Below are 17,191 nucleotides of genomic sequence, written 5' to 3'. Positions count from 1 at the left end.
AACTTTAGCCCATGTACAGAAAAACATCTCTATGTTTTTATGTGTTTTTGTGCTTTGCAGATTCTTGGTTACCCAAGTGGAGCGAAAGGTTAACCTGTTTGTAGCAAGGGTGGAGGTTGCTGTAGCTGTGTTTGTTCTGCAGCACTGACATTAAACACAGCTGTTTGTCACTGAGGTCAGCAGCGGTGCCTCCTGACAGAGAGAAAGCAGATTCTGAGTGGATGGTAGCTGCAACATGGAGCCTACATGTCTATGCTTGTATTTTTGCGTACATGTGTGTATGTCTGTGCGTGCATATGTGTAGAGATGTGACCATACCCAAACCCAGACTTTGAACCCTGTCAACTCAAGTGAGACATGTGCCTCACAGGGAGATCTACACCATTTATAGCTGACCAGGTTTTTGAACCCAGCTGACACTTTGATAAGGAGAAGATGAGGCATGTGCCATGTAGTCTTTTACTCATGTGGAGAATCTCAGTAACGTCAGTGGGTTTTTTCGCTCACACGTGACAGTGTTTTCAGGCTAAGTCATGTCTGTTTTGGAGAGTCTCACAATAGCTTATTTAAGATCAGAGCATGTCTCTTCATTGTGGAGGTGAAGTTTGCAAGTCTGTATTATTGCTTTCTTTTCAGTCCAGGTGTGTAGTCATGAAGATGTAAAGAATGGTATTACTCAAGGTTTGATTTACAGCGTTTCCAAAAGCAGTAATTAAGGTCTCCAGGTTTTGCCATGCAAAAAATAAATCAAGTGACTTTGTTATACTAGGAAGTGGTGACAGCTATTGCAGACTATCATTGAGACAGACTAAACACAGCTAACCAACATGTATGACTGATTTCTGCTCTCACGTAGGCCTGTACAGACAGAAAATATTCCACGTGACAACCATGCCATTAATCTCAGTTAAAGGAAATAAAATCAGACTATAACTAGCTATATTGTGTTTGAAGACATGATACTGAAATAAGCAACTGATGTACATACTTGAGTCCTTTCCTGACTGATACCCTTGGGACATACAACCTCTGTTTTCTACACATACCTCCTGATACTATCAAGTGTAGATTAGACATGGAGAAGTTTATTCTTAACTGCCTCTGGAGAAACAGAGGTCTTACAGATGCAGAACTGAGGGATAAAAAACCCTTGCATAATCTGTTGTAAGGCTAAACAGAAGCCTTTATTAAAGAGGCAAGACCAGAAACGGAAACCAAATCTCTGCTTTTGCAGCAAATAGAAAGTTAACCACCTCGATCCATCTGCCCTCCAAATCACACTGAGATGGGAGCACATTGGCAGTGTTATGCCTTAGATCTTGTAGAGATACAGTCTGTGGGTTCTGCATGCTGAGATTGGCCCGTCTGCCGCAGTCAAGTGTTTCTGTCTTGAAATGTCATTTACCACAACAGAAACCACACTAAGAGGAAGATATTAAAAAAACAAAATAAAACAAGACAAAAAATCAACCCAAACCCATCTTTGCATGCTACAAGTTTAAAAATAATTCAGTGTAACAGACAAATGCTTGACTCTTGCTACTTTAAAATGTGATTGAGGAACATAAATGTTTTGATGTGAGGATGGGCAAACGTCAAAAGGCACAGGCAAACAAGAAGCTGTTCAGTAAACCAATGGCAATAATTTCCCGTGTCTGTGATGAGCTGGCTGCCTCCAGCCAGTTTAGTTCAGTGACTGTGGATTAGTCTGAGCAGCAGTTCATATTTTTTTAAACTTTTAAAGAAAAATAGGAGTGAAAAGTGAGATGTTAGGGAAGTTGTTTGCTGTCCTGACAAATTCATGCAGTGTGAAGCCAGATTTGTCTGATAGTGTAAGAAGGCCTATCAAAATGTGGCTGGTAGTGACCTTAAGAGATTGCCTGGTCCACTTACCTGTAGGTAGATTAAGATGAATTAGTGTTATTTCTAGAGGGGTTTCTCTAATGTGCCCTTAAAAAGATCCAGCAGCCCTTCTGGGTGACCCATTTGCACATGTTGCTCCTCTTCCCACAACAGGTTACTCCCAATGCCTTCTTTCTGGCTGAAACTGAGCTTCATTCCTTTTCGTCCATGTTTCTGGTGGACATGAACAATAGATTATGCTTCTCATGTAAGGACTTAGTGTCCCCTGCCTCTCCTCCCTGACAAGGTGCATCTCTGATGAGTTTAAGTGCTGAGGGAGCAGAGAACAAGGCTGATGGGCTTGACCATCACCTCTGCTGAAGGAAGAAAGAATCCAGTCTGGTCCATTCTAAATATGGAAGGGTATCTTTGTCTGCCCTCTATGACCACTGCAAAGCAGAAACCTTGCTCAGGTTCCAAGTTACCAGACATGAATGTCTTCCTCATCTGCTGCTGTTTAAGGGCTAGAAATTGTAGTCTTTCTTCCAAAGGTTTTTTGACTGTGCGGTATTATCCTCCAGACTTTGTTTTAGTCTTAAATATCTCCTTGCTGGGCTTTCCCCTCCCCCCATTGTTTTTTAATGAGAAGCCTTTTACAGCTTTGATTCCTAGCAATCTAAGGAAATATTTCTTCCTGCTTGCCTCAATCCCTCCTTCCCGTTCCACATGAATTGCCAGGTTGCCTTTCTCAGGGCTTGGGCAGCACTGTGTGCTTCTGAGATTTTTGTTTATGTTATTGTAATGTCTTATTCCTGGCTGTTGATTATGAAGTTGACGAGTTCCCTGAAGTTTCATACACTTTAGTGTTGGGATGTGGTACAAAGAACGAAACTTGATGCATGGGTGATTTCTCCTAGTCCATGTAATGCTGGTTTTAATTTGTCCCTCTTAATAGCACATACATTAATTGTTTATGAGTTTTTTCTGTTTTACTGAGCAAATGTTGCCAGTTGCAGGCTGTTTTCTTAGCTCTCTTGGGCAGCTTAATCTTTACACTTGGATTAGTTTCACCTAAAACAGTTGCAGGTACATTTATTTTGGGGGAAATCAAAACCTGAAGAGAAGGCTCAGAGGTGACCTAATTGTGGCTTTCCACTATCTGAAGGGGGCCTACAAGGAGGCTGGGGAGGGACTTCTCAGGATATCAGGTAGTGATAGGACAAGGGGGAATGGACTGAAGCTGGAGGTGGGGACATTCAGGCTGGATATGAGGAGGAAGTTCTTCACCATGAGAGTGGTGAAGCCCTGGAATGGGTTGTCCAGGGAGGTGGTTGGGGCGCCATCCCTGGAGGTGTTTAAGACCAGGCTGGATGTGGCTCTGGCCAGCCTGTGTGGGGTGTCCCTGCCCATGGCAGGGGGGTTGGAACTAGCTGATCCTTGTGGTCCCTTCCAACCCTGACTGATACTATGATACTATACTATGATACCTTTTGTTTTCTAGGTTCTGTATTTCCCACTTGGAAGAAAATATAGTTTTTTGTAGCTTTGTGGGTGGTTTGGTGGGGAGTTTTTCGTCTTTCTTGTTGCTTGGGTTTTGTTTCATAGTTTCATAGTTTCATTCAGGGTTGGAAGGGACCACAAGCATCATCTAGTTCCAACCCCCCTGCCATGGGCAGGGACACCCCACACTAGATCAGGCTGGACAGATCCTTATCCAGCCTGCTCTTAAACACCCCCAGGGACGGGGCCTCGACCACCTCCCTGGACAACACATTCCAGGGTTTCACCACTCTCATGGTGAAGAACCTCCTCCTCACATCCAGCCTGAATCTCCCCACCTCCAGCTTCATTCCATTCCCCCTAGTCCTATCACTACCTGAGATCCTGAGAAGTCCTTCCCCAGCCTTCCTGTAGGCCCCCTTCAGATACTGGAAGGCGACAATTAGGTCTCCTCGGAGCCTTCTCTTCTGCAGACTGTACAGCCCCAACTCCTTCAGTCTGTCCTCATAGGAGAGGTGCTCCAGCCCTCTGATCATCCTCGTGGCCCTTCTCTGGACACGTTCCAGCACCTCCACATCCCTCTTGTAATAGGGGCTCCAGAACTGGACGCAGTACTCCAGGTGGGGTCTCACCAGGGCTGAGCAGAGGGGGAGGATCACCTCCCTCGACCTGCTGGCCACACTTCTCCTGATGTAGCCCAGGATCTGATTGGCTTTGCGGGCTGCAAGTGCACACTGAGAGCTCATGTTGAGCTTTTTGTCCACCAGCACCCCCAAGTCTCTCTCCTCAGGGCTACCCTCCAGCCAGTCACTGCCCAGCCTGTATTTGTGCCTGGGATTGCCTCGACCCAGATGCAGGACCCTGCACTTGCTCTTATTGAACTTCATGTGGTTGGCTTGTGCCCACCTCTCCAGCCTGTCAAGGTCCTTCTGGATGGCCTCCCTTCCCTCCAGCGTGTCTGCTGCACCACACAGCTTGGTGTCATCAGCAAACTTGCTGAGGGTGCACTCAATGCCACTGTCCATGTCCCCCACAAAGATGTTGAATAAGACAGGTCCCAGGACTGATCCCTGAGGGACTCCACTTGTCACTGGCCTCCACTGGGACATGGAGCCATTGACAGCCACTCTTTGGGTGCGGCCATCAAGCCAGTTCCTTATCCATCTAGTGGTCCACCAATCAAACCCATGTGTCACCAGTTTGGAGACCAGGATGTGGTGTGGGACAGTGTCGAAGGCTTTGCTCAGGTCCAGGTAAACGACATCAGTTGCTCGCCCCTCATCTATTAATTTTGTCACCTGCTCATAGAAGGCCACCAGGTTGGTCAGGCAGGATTTGCCCTTGGCAAAGCCATGCTGACTGTTCCCAATCACCTCTTCACTATTCTTTTGAGCGAGTAGTGACTCCAGGAGGATCTGTGAAATAGATTACTGGAGGTCTTTTTCTGCTGCTGCTTTCATGTCCCCTGGCATCCAGAAACTTTTAAAGTATCATTATAGCTTGAGTCTATAGCTTGAGCTCTTGCAATATGACTGTCACTGGGCATTTTTGTGTTCAAGGAAATGGGACTTTCTATATAGTTTTTGTAAATAAATAAACTTGCCCTAAGGACTATACTTGACAAAACTTCTTTTCCAGCTAGAAAAAAGAATAAATAATTAAAAGCCACTGAGATAAAAGAGAGCAGCATTAGAATGCCCTCTATAACCAGATATAAACAGAAGATACACAGATAAACAGGGAGAAAGAGATACAAATCCGAAGACACAGATGCAGACACTGAAGTTTGTCTTCTACATTAACTTAGAGATGGAGGAGGCTTGGAAAATTTCCATTGGGAAAGTTTAAAAGTAATTGGTCTCTACAGAATTTTAAGGAGGTTGTTTTAATAACCATAATGAAAAGAAAAGCTTTTACTGCTTGGCTCAAACACGACGGCTAGAAGGCAGCAAGTTAATAAGGAAACTGATGGTGACTTTTACTTACAAAAGCAACTGTATGTTGCATGTAAAGGTCAAAGAAGATGATTACCCTAGTAATGGTGAAATATACTACAAAAAGTCCCTTAAAGTCTACTTAAGCAACTAATTAATCATTCAGACAGGTTCCTACTGTTTGTGTTAATATGCTTTATTTCACCCTTTCTCTGTATCTTTTTGTTACTTTAAGAACTAGAATTGCATCCCAAGAGGAAGAACTTAGAGGGTTTTGAAAAGTGCTGAAGAACCACAGGGTCACTTTTTCTCTTCCCTGTTATGCTCTTGTGGCCGCTTACAGTGAGAAGCTCCTTCCCCGCAGCTTCATCTTCAGGGTTGGTATATTGCAAAGATGTGAAATGGATTCTTTAAGAGCCCCAGACTTGCTTATCCATTTCAAAAGCTCATGCAGTGACCAGCAATTTAGATGAGTGACTTAACCATAGGTGTTTACTTTTGACTTTCTGGAGAATCAAAAAATGTCACTGGGGCTATTGTGATCATCCCACCTGATTTTCCAGTGTGCAGGAGACTCCATGTGTCTTCCTAAAAATACCTGGTTAAATTCTTTAAAGTCCACAAGAAGTCTAATGAAGTATTTTGTGTTAAATTGTTGTGTTGGGTTGGACTGAGCTGGAGTTAATTCTCCTCACAGCATCTTTCTAGTGCTGTTTTTTTTTCAGCAGTAGTTGATAACACAGCAGTGTTTTGGCTACTGTTGAATAAGTATCCAGGCTATGTCCTTCCAACATTTTCCCTGCCCCAAGAGTACACTGAGGGGTGGGCAAAATCCTGGGAGGGGACACGGCTGAGCCAGCTGACTCAGACTGGCCAAAGAGGTATTGCATGCCATATGATGTCAGCTCAGGTATAACAATGAAGTGAAAGAAGGAAGTGGGGGCATTCGTTCATGGCATCTATCCTCCCAAGTAACCACCAAGCTTAGAGAGCCCTGCTTCCCGAGACCGACCATCATCCTGCTGATGGGAAGTAGAGACCAACATCTCTCTCTCTGCTTTCTGCTTCTGCACAGTCTATCGCTGTTTGCTTATTAGTGTTACTAAAATTGCTCCTATCCTATTCCTGGCTTCTGTTGCTTTTTTTTTCCCTTCTCCCCCTGTTCACTTAAGAGGGGGAGTGATAGAGCGGCTTTGGTGTACATCTGGACTCCAAGCCAGGGCCAAACCACCACAATTGTGTTAAATTGTTCTGATGTTTCAACACTTTTATGATTTTAAAAAGCACATCTCTTCAAGACTGAACTTTTCTAGCTTTAGTTTGTAGTTCCTGGCTATTTCCATGCCATTGTCTGTCATAAATGGCAAAGCCATTTTTGCTAAAGAAAACCCCACTTATACAGGTGAAATTTGGAACTGCACTAGGTTCTAAAAAGAAAGTAAAAAAAGGTTTTCTGTGGCCAACAATCTTGTGATTTGAATGAGAAGGGCATCACAAAGAATGATGAGCCAGCAGTGTGCCCAGGTGGCCAAGAAGGCCAATGGCATCCTGGCCTGCATCAAGAATAGTGTGGCCAGCAGGAGTAGGGAAGTCATTGTGCCCCTGTACTCTGCATTGGTTAGGCCACACCTTGAGTCCTGTGTCCAGTTCTGGGCCCCTCAGTTTAGGAAGAACATCGAGACACTTGAACGTGTCCTGAGGAGGGCAATAAGGCTGGTGAGAGGCCTTGAACACAAGCCCTATGAGGAGAGGCTGAGGGAGCTGGGATTGTTTAGCCTGGAGAAGAGGAGGCTCAGGGGAGACCTCATTGCTCTCTACAACTACCTGAAGGGTGGTTGTAGCCAGGAAGGGATTGGTCTCTTCTCCCAGGCAAGCAGCACCAGAACGAGAGGACACAGTCTCAAGCTGCATGTGGGGCAGTTTAGGCTCTAGGTGAGGAGAAAGTTCTTCATGGAGAGTGTTATTAGTCTTTGGAATGTGCTGCCCAGGGAGGTGGTGGAGTCACCATCCCTGGAGGTGTTCAAGAGGGGATTGGATGTGGCACTTGGTGCCATGGTCTAGTCATGGGGTCTGTGGTGACAGGTTGGACTCAATGATCTTTGAAGCCTCTTCCAACCTTGGTGATGCTGTGATGCTGTGATACTGTAATTTTATACCTTGAATATATATTTGATTAACTTGCAAACATATGTATTTGCATATTCTTAGTGTATTGTTCCTTTCTTATTTTCTTTCCCAGGAGAGTTGTCTTATTCTTTGCCCAACCCTAGGAATGTCCATTTTGAATCCGTAAACATGAAGAATGTTCTTCACTGGTCAGCACCAGAAGGCATAGGAGATGGAGTACTCTACAAGGTGAAGTATGCAGTGTAAGTTGGCTTCCTTATTTTATCCCCCAGTGACTTTTGTTTTATCATTTGAAGTAATAATTTTAAAATCTCAACACAAGATAAGGCTGCTAAAAAAAGCAAAGAAAGGAGAACTAAAATATAGGTTAGACATAAGCAATATGTTTTAAAGTTTTACTTCTGGTACTGCTTACTTTGGATTCAGTTAACATAAGGAGACTTTCTTCATCTGAAGTGTAGGCTGCAGCATGGAGACTTTCTGCACACATTAGAATGCATCTGGAGATAGAATATTTCAGAGAACATGAACATCACCCAGGGTTTTATTGTTGTTTCCGGACAGTCCCAACCCTCATAGATTTCTTCTGATGCCACAAGCCTCAGCAGTCTAAGAGAAAATACACTGAAGTTATCAAGTATTGTAGAAAATGAAGTAATGAGTAATATTTTCAAGGGACTGCAACTTTGTAGGGTATCAAGGAATTAGAGTGAGGATCAGAATCCCTTTCCCAGAGAGCACTGGGTCATTCTGTAGGACAGTGTTGGAACTTTAGCTTATAAATGGATGTAGCACTGTAATCATGGATGATGCAATGCTTCCAATCTGTACCTCTAATGTTTACAATTCCATCAACCTAGCAGTGTTTTCATGACACTAAAAAAAATGTAAGTAAGTTTCCTGTAACTTGAAGTGGCTACTGTAAAAAGCTAGGAGTTGATAGTTATCAGGAACTGCAACCTATTTTGCTCAGGTCTTTGTCCTGCATGCTACTAGAGAAGCAAAATAGTTCATCTCCTAGAAAAGGAGAGAGTGCTCAGTAACTGTGCCATGAACAATAATTGTGTGCAAGGTAAAATGCTCAGAGAACACAAGTTCTGCTGGCTGTGCAAGGTCAGCTGATCCATGGAAGAGTCTGTCACCATCTTTTGCACTGAATACAAAACCACTCAGATGTGACTCTTTGTACCTAGGACAGCAAGGCCTTGAGTTAGGTGGAAAATGCTGGTGAGCAATACTGTCCTGCAGTCACGTAGAAGCTGCCACACATCCTCGATAATTAGCAGCCGAAGGCAAATTCTTAATAATGTGAATATGAGGAGCAGGAGCTTCTGACCAAATCTAGGCAGGAATTTTCCAAGGATATCTTGATTCCTTCTACTAGTGTAGAAGAGCTTGTTGGTACTGAGGCATTATTGGTAGCAGGTATATGCTCTTCTCAACTGAAAGGATTTTTGTATTCCAAAGGAGTCTTTCTTTTAAACTAGAAAAAGAAGTTACAGTCACCAATGAGTAGTCTGCTGTCCACTCATCTTGGAGACCCTGAGCATCATCTATCCCTATATATGCCAGGATGAGCCACTGATCATTCTGACAGAATTTTTTGTCTTTGTATAAATAGTTATCCTGATTCTGTTTTCACATGTTTAGAGCTCAAGCTAAAGCTGTGGAGACTAAATTTGAGAGATCTCTGATTTGTGCAAGCAAAGTAACATCCCAAACAGTTCCATATAGCCCCTTTTGGATCAGGCCTACTCTGATTTCTTTTTCACTCAAAACTCATGGAAGTCCTGTGTTTTATCTCAGCTGAAGTTGGGAATTCCTTGAAATTGCAGATTTCTGCAAAGCAAGCAAACTGCTTTATCAGCTGTAATACCAGTTTCTGTGCTATGTTACTAGGTAACTAACATCATGGCAATAGCTTTTATACAGTTCCTTTCTCTTTCTTTTTTCAATATAGATATGGTGTTGGCAAATGGATTAGAAAGCCAGAATGCAGGAATATCAACAGAACATGGTGTGACCTCTCCAATGAGACCTCTGACTATGAGGAACAATACTATGCAAGCGTTAAAGCCTTCCTAAATGGGAGGCGCTCTGACTGGATAGAAACAGCACGATTCAACCCTCTTACAGACAGTAAGGAAAGCTAATCACACAGCCAGATGTTCAGTAGCCTTGGTTAATCTTGTGTGCTCAGACTACGTGTGCCTTTGTAGTTTGTGATATTGAAATTTTATCACGAGGTTAGATACCTATTTGTTTTTTCAGTTGTTTCACATTCATGCTTTTGGCAGAAGTAATTGAAATGATCACAATGCAATTTGGATATGTGTGCGTTATCTATGCAGCCTTACATATACACTGAGTACTCTTTTATACTATACTCAAGCTTTACACAAGGCAAATAAAAGCTGCAGCATATCCACAGTATAAAGAGCTCTGCTTTTGAACAGGGTTTATTAAATCAAGCAGTAATCATACTCTAGAGAGCAATATCTATTATCTGTGCCAGATAATCTGAGAACATACTGGTAATTTAGCTTGTGTTAACAAATAGTGCTTCAAGGTTGTTTATTCTTCAAAGTCACAAGAATTCCTAGGCAAAAGTCCAAGTCAGTGTTCACCTCACTGTAAAGGTCATCCTAGTTTTCTGATAAAATAAATACAAAACACAAATTAATTGTTTGAAGTCCTATTTAGACTTGCCAAAACATTACCAAAAAATTAATATCACCCACTTTTAGAAACTGCATGGTCAAACTAGAGTTGCTGTGTGCATTTGACTGCTTTTTTGCATACTTGTCTTTCCAGCTAAAATTGATCCACCCATGGTAAGTGTATCTTCTACTGAGAAATCTATTTCAATCACTCTGACTGCTCCTGAGAAATGGAAGAGAAGTCCTGAGGGAGAATCTGTATCTCTGCTTCAAGTGTATCCAGGCCTACAATACAACGTGTCTGTCCTCAACAAAAAAACAAAGAAGCGGGTAAGCTTTGACAGGGCTGCAGAACTACACCTGTGAAACCTGTGCTTTGTGCTGCTCAAAATCCACTTTGTCTGTAACAGCAAAGTTCAAAATAGAATTCATAGAATCAGAGAATCAGTCAGGGTTGGAAGGGACCACAAGGATCATCTAGTTCCAACCCCCCTGCCATGGGCAGGGACACCCCACACTACATCAGGCTGGCCAGAGCCTCATCCAGCCTGGTCTTAAACACCTCCAGGGATGGGGCCTCAACCACCTCCCTGGACAACCCATTCCAGGGTCTCACCACTCTCACAGTGAAGAACTTCCTCCTCACATCCAGCCTGAATCTCCCCACCTCCAGCTTCATTCCATTCCCCCTACTCCTATCACTACCTGATATCCTAATTCATAACCTTATAGGGCTTGTAGCATCATTCAAATTGGGAAGGAGCTCAGGAGTTCTCTAGTCTAAAGTCCTGTTCAAAGCAGGATCAGCTGTGAGCTCAGATCAGGCTGCTCAGGGTTTGTCCAGCTGCATCCTGAAAACTTTCAAGGATGGGCACTACACACATGTGTTCCTCTACACATTTTTTCCTCTAAGAGGCAAGTAATTTCTTTATAAAAAATAAATAACTTGAGGTTTTGATTGCAGTCAGAAAAAAATGGATGTGGCTGGCAGTTCTTAAAGTTTCATTATTCTTCCCAGAAGATTCGTGTGCTTGTGATGCACTTTGTATAAGAGCTTTACCTTTCTGTAACAGAGGAGTTAAAGGGAGAAAAATAGTGTTTTTTCTTGTCTTCCAGTGGTTCTTCTCCATCAGCAACAACACCTTGCTCGTGCCCTGGTTAGAACCTGGAACGGCTTATTGTGTCAGCGCACAGATACATGTCACCACACCACTTTTGCACAGTGGGTTCTCCAAAGAATATTGCATTTCTACCTTGAGAGGTATGCATAAGCTGGCAAATTACAATTAGAAGATGTCAGTTAGTAAAAATCATGGTGATTGGCACTGTACACTTTTCATGTATCCAGTCTGAGAGAGAAAATTGTCATTGTTTCTCCCCTCTCTATGTATTATCATAGTATCACAGTACCAGTCAGGGTTGGAAGGGACCACAAGGATCATCTAGTTCCAACCCCCCTGCCATGGGCAGGGACACCTCACACTAGATCAGGCTGGCCAGAGCCTCATCCAGCCTGCTCTTAAACACCTCCAGGGATGGGGCCTCAACCACCTCCCTGGACAACCCATTCCAGGGCTTCACCACTCTCGCGGTGAAGAACTTCCTCCTCACATCCAGCCTGAATCTCCCCACCTCCAGCTTCATTCCATTCCCCCTAGTCCTATCACTACCTGAGATCCTGAGATATTTGTACTTTGCCTTTAATAAAATATAACTGCAAGGTGATCAAAACCTCTGAAGAAAATGATCTGCATTCTTTGAGTCTTAGTGAACATAGAATGTTTTGGTTTGTTTTTTTCCTTGGATGATGTTTGGGAGTGGCAGGGCTGGGTCAAGGTTACTTCTTTTTAGAATGTAATTTGAGTTGGGGTGATAACAAAAATTCCTGTTGATTCCTTGCTTTTACTTGTGCAGTGTGGTGAATTCACACATTACTATCTGAATGCACTAAAAAGTTGCACAGTACAATGAAAACTTCTGCTTCTTGTTAACAGATAAAACAGCCGATGAGACTACGACAATAGTATTTGGATACGTTCTGCCTGTAATGCTGACTGTCCTTTTTATTTCAATGGCATGCTATTGTGTGCACAGGTATATTCATGTCATCAAACAGAAACACCTAACAAACCTGGTAAGTGTTCTCTGTTGAGAAGGAGGTCTCTGATAAACTTGGCACTTGCAGCAGAGCTGTGCATTTTCCAGGGCACTGAGGCAGCTGTGAGGAAACCATGGCTAGCTGCAACTCTCTACAACTACCTGAAGGGAGGTTGTAGACAGAAGGAGGTTAGTCTCTTCTCCCAGGCAGCCAGTACCAGAACAAGAGGACACAGTCTCAGGCTGTGCCAGGGGAGGTTTAGGTTGGATGATAGGAAGAAGTTCTGTACAGAGAGTGATTGCCCATTGGAATGGGCTGCCAGGGAGGTGGTGGAGTCGCCATCATTGGAGGTTTTCAGGAGGAGACTTGATGGGGTGCTTGGTGCCATGGGTTAGTTGTTTAGGTGGGTTGGATTGGTTGATGGGTTGGACGTGATGATCTTGAAGGTCTCTTCCAACCTGGTCTACTCTACTCTACTCTACTCTACTCTACTCCTATTCTCTTCTATTCTCTTCTATTCTCTTCTATTCTCTTCTATTCACTTTAGTTGCTACTTAAATCAGCACAACATCACATTGAGGGTTATTAAATGAAAGCAAAACAGAGTAATAACTCCAGTTAGCTACTGTGTCCAAAAAGATAACCAGATCTCCAAAGGTGACCGGAGCATCAGAACAGAGCTGTTCATTTGGCAAGAGTCATTGCCATAAGCAAGCTCTGAGGTGCACTGAAACAAGCTCTGTTAGGCAGTCAGCAATCCCTAAGTTTACCTGGGAATAAGCATTTTAGAGAGTCAGTGAACAAAAGTTATGAATTGGTTGAATTCAGAAACAGGAAGGGAAGATAAGCAGTACATAAACTCCCATGATGTTTTCTTGGGCTGTTACTAGGTACTACCATATTTTTCCACTTAATTGTGATTGTGAAGGATTCAACATGTAGGCATCATACAAATAGTTTAATGTGGATTTCAAGAATACTTGCAAATCCTGCACTATTTCCTAACCCAAATAAATGTATGAACAAATGCATTCTGTTATTTAGGCAGCCCCAAACCCACTTTCTACCAAGAAATGTGCATGTTTCTCAAAGCTGCAAAGTTTGTTAATCATTAGGAAGAGCATACAAAGTCTAAGAAATACTACTGCTTTCCAGCTCATGAGCCCAGCAGAGTTTTCTCACACCTAGCTCTAAGCAAGTTACTCAACCATAAACAATGACAACAATGCACGAACTCTTTGATGTTAATCCAATATGCGTGACACCCTGTGATAGGAGTTGTTTTCAACATCCTGATCTGAAATAATATAGAGCATCACAGAGGAGGCAGGAGAAATGTTCACTGAGAGACTGGGTTCAGGAGGGTTCAGGAGTAGAGCAGCTACTGCTGCAGTGTGGTCAGGTGTGCACGGTGACACCTCCTGTACTTGATGAGACACCGGCTTTATAATGGAATTCATAGTACCATAGAATCAGAGAATGGTCTGGGTTGGAAGGGACCTGTGAAGGTCACCTAGTCCAACCCCCTCTGCAGTAAGCAGTGGTAAGACTTGATAGGGTCCTTGGTTGCATGGTTTAGTTGGTTAGGTGGTGTTGGATGATAGGTTGGACACGATGATCTTGAAGGTTTCTTCCAACCTGGTCTATTCTATTCTATTCTATTCCATTCCATTCCATTCTTTGGCATCTCATGTGGCATACACATTTAATTTACTAGATCAGGCTGCCCAGAGCCCTGTCAAGCCCCAGTTTGAGTATCTCCAGGGATGGGGCCCCAACCACCTTCCTGGGCAACCTGTTCCAGTGTTCCTTTATTTAGAATTTAGAATAAACCAAACCAGGTTGGAAGAGACCTTCAAGATCATTGCATCCAACCCATCAACAAATCCAACCCACCTAAACAACTAACCCATGGCACCAAGCACCCCATCAAGTCTCCTCCTGAACACCTCCAATGACGGTGACTCCACCACCTCCCTGGCTGCCCATTCCAATGGGCAATCACTCTCTCTGTATAGAACTTCTTCCTATCATCCAACCTAAACCTCCCCTGGTGCAGCCTGAGACTGTGTCCTCTTGTTTTGGTAACACCACAGACTAGTCCACTAGTCCACATGGGCACCCTGTGTGGTCAGGGGAGATGGAATAAGCAGTTTGTTTTGATTCTGACCCAAGGAAAGTTTTCAGACTACCTAGAACATTGATCAGTGGTCTTAGTCTGCCATTCAAGCTTTAAAGCACTGAAGTGCAGCTTTCTGGTGGTTGTTTTCCTATTGCACTTTCCTTTAGCGACTGCTTCTGCAGTATTTATTCCTGTTAAAAATACTGCTCATTTCAGAAAGATTCTTGATGCTTAATTAGATGATTTATTACAGAGGCAAACCTGTGACAGACTGCAAAGTGCAGGCTCCATATACTGCACTTCAACTTGATGTAGCTGTCTCTCTGAAAGGAAACCTGATACTATTTAATTCTGTTTAAGCTATAACTTAAGATGGTACCTGACTCTGTGCTTGTGGGATGTGGAATAGATTGTGTAATCTGTGACCCAAGGACAACTCATGTTTTCTCCACAGTCACTTGAGCTTGTATTGATGGAATCAAACCCAGAAATTGACAGAATTGTTCTAATCATTATTTTGACATGGAGAAGATGAGAAAAGGCATATTAGAGCTAGTCTTAATATAGTTTTATTTTGAGTGGGATGGCAGGCTGAACATGAGCCTGCAGTGTGCCCAGGCAGCCAAGAGGGCCAATGGCATCCTGGCCTGCATCAGAAACAGTGTGGCCAACAGGAGCAGAGAGGTCATTCTGCCCCTGTACACTGCACTGGTTAGGCCACACCTCGAGTCCTGTGTCCAGTTCTGGGCCCCTCAGTTTAGGAAGGATGTTGACTTGCTGGAATGAGTCCAGAGAAGAGCAACAAAGTTGGTGAGGGGTTTGGAACACAAGCCCTATGAGGAAAGACTGAGGGAGCTGGGATTGCTCAGCCTGGAAAAGAGGAGACTCGGGGGTGACCTTATTGCTCTCTACAACTACCTGAAGGGAGGTTGTAGACAGGCGGATGATGGTCTCTTCTCCCAGGCAGCCAGTACCAGAACAAGAGGACACAGTCTCAGGCTGTGCCAGGGGAGGTTCAGGTTGGATGTTAGGAAGAAGTTCTACACAGAGAGAGTGATTGCCCATTGGAATGGGCTGCCCGGGGAGGTGGTGGAGTCGCCATCATTGGAGGTGTTCAGGAGAAGACTTGATAGGGTACTTGGTGCCATGGGTTAGCTGTTTGGGTGGGTTGGATTGGTTGATGGGTTGGACACACTGATCTTGAAGGTCTCTTCCAACCTGGTTTGGTTTATTCTAAATAAAGGTTATTCTAAAGAAGTGGAGCATGTTAACTCTCCTGGAGGTTTATATGATGAACTTCCTTCTTCCCTCTATTGAAGTAATCTCTTCATAAGGTCTTGCCTGGCCTTATAGTTTGAAAATACATGACAGCATAAGAAGCAGCAAAACAGTATTTTTATTATCCTTCACTCAAATTCAAAGTATTGTTTTGCTTTCCAGGTATGGCACTACACTGACAAATGCAACGAAATGGTTTTCATACCACATGAAAAAATCAACCCCATCACTATTAACGTGGATGAGGCCAAGCCATCTCAGGAATCCAAACATCTATCAGAAAGCAGAAGTCCCCACTATTACAATGTTTACAGTGGCACCCAAGGGGAGGATTTGCCTTCGAAAGAAGTGCTGGAAACAAAACATTTGCTTGATATTTCCCACGAAATGGATATTTTAGCAGGAGGCAGCCAAAGTGGGAATTGGCCATCTTATGGCCAGCCTGAAACAAAGAATACTTTAAAACAGAAAAATTCAGAAACTGTAGAGTATGAACATGATGTAAGGGCTGAAGACTTCAGTCCCAGTCAGAAACTAGAACAGAATACCTCTGCCCTCGGAGAACTACTAGGTGAGCCACAGATGACTTGGACAGACCTGGTTAATATGAAAACAGCACAGCCTTATTGTCCCCAACTAGAGATGAGGGCATTAGACCCTTATTTGGGACAGAAAATAAAGGAACTTAATTTGAAGATGGTTGATGCATCAGGTGAACAGCCCATATTAGTAGATTGGGATCCTAACACAGGAAGATTGTATATTCCTGCCTTGTCCAGTGTTGAAAACCAGGTGTGTGAAGGAGTATTCAAGGTTGATGATCCTGACAAAGAAGGAATTTTGTTCAGACTGTATGAGAAAGAGATGTCTGATGAATCATCAGAGGGCCCAGAAATGTATTTCCTGCGATTCAAGGAACAATGGGGGCTGCATGTAGAAATGGAAGACTGAAGAGTAATTTTCTAAGAAATTCTGAAATGCTAGATCTTGTTTACTTGGCCAAAGAGAGTGATGGACTCAGTGGAGCAAACACATCTTAACGTATTAAACTTTTTGGAGCCATCACAGTTGAACAGCTTACTCATGATGTGTTATTTATAACAGTTTCCAGATGTGATATAAGAGATTTTGACTTCCATGATAAGCCTCTCAGGTAAAATATACTGGTTATGAGATTGTCTTCCTTTAAAAAGTATATATATGTATTTTTATAGAGGGTGCTGTTAGGATTTTCACATTGTAATTTCTACATTTGAAAGCAGTTATTTTTAGCAAATAAAAAGCAACAATATGATATATTGCTGGGCTGTTTCACATATCTTAACACAACACAGTCTTTTCTAGGTCTCACACAGAATCACCAAGGTTGGAAGAGACCTCAAAGATCATCAAGTCCAACCTGTCACCACAGACCTCATGACGAAACCACGGCACCAAGTGCCACATCCAATCCCCTCTTGAACACCTCCAGGGATGGCGACTCCACCACCTCCCTGGGCAGCACATTCCAACGGCTAACAACTCTCTCTGTGAAGAACTTTCTCCTCACCTCGAGCCTAAACTTCCCCTGGTGCAGCTTGAGACTGTGTCCTCTTGTTCTGGTGCTGGTTGCCTGGGAGAAGAGACCAAC

At 43.4% G+C, this 17,191-nt stretch overlaps 1 protein-coding gene across 2 annotated transcripts in view; it reads left to right on the top strand.

The window, feature by feature from the left end:
* IL20RA (interleukin 20 receptor subunit alpha) overlaps positions 1–16,924 on the top strand; it is a 28,231-nt gene extending 11,307 nt beyond the window's left edge. The window contains exons 2-7 of one of the 2 annotated variants that reach the window (XM_068150362.1): positions 7,516–7,645; positions 9,364–9,542; positions 10,218–10,393; positions 11,180–11,324; positions 12,058–12,197; positions 15,724–16,924. In XM_068150362.1, coding sequence (XP_068006463.1) covers positions 7,516–7,645; positions 9,364–9,542; positions 10,218–10,393; positions 11,180–11,324; positions 12,058–12,197; positions 15,724–16,512 — 1,559 coding nt within the window. In that variant the 3' untranslated portion in view covers positions 16,513–16,924. Of the gene's footprint in view, positions 1–7,515; positions 7,646–9,363; positions 9,543–10,217; positions 10,394–11,179; positions 11,325–12,057; positions 12,198–15,723 lie in introns of those variants that run through there. The other variant, XM_068150371.1, reaches the window with a different exon arrangement.
* Positions 16,925–17,191: the final 267 nt, after the last annotated feature.

This window comes from Melanerpes formicivorus, unplaced genomic scaffold, assembly GCF_026170545.1.
Source record: "Melanerpes formicivorus ecotype bairdi unplaced genomic scaffold, bMelFor1.0.p_v2 SCAF_2, whole genome shotgun sequence".
In the NCBI taxonomy this organism is placed as follows: Eukaryota; Metazoa; Chordata; class Aves; order Piciformes; family Picidae; genus Melanerpes; species Melanerpes formicivorus.
This window is presented reverse-complemented; position numbering and strand designations above follow the sequence as displayed.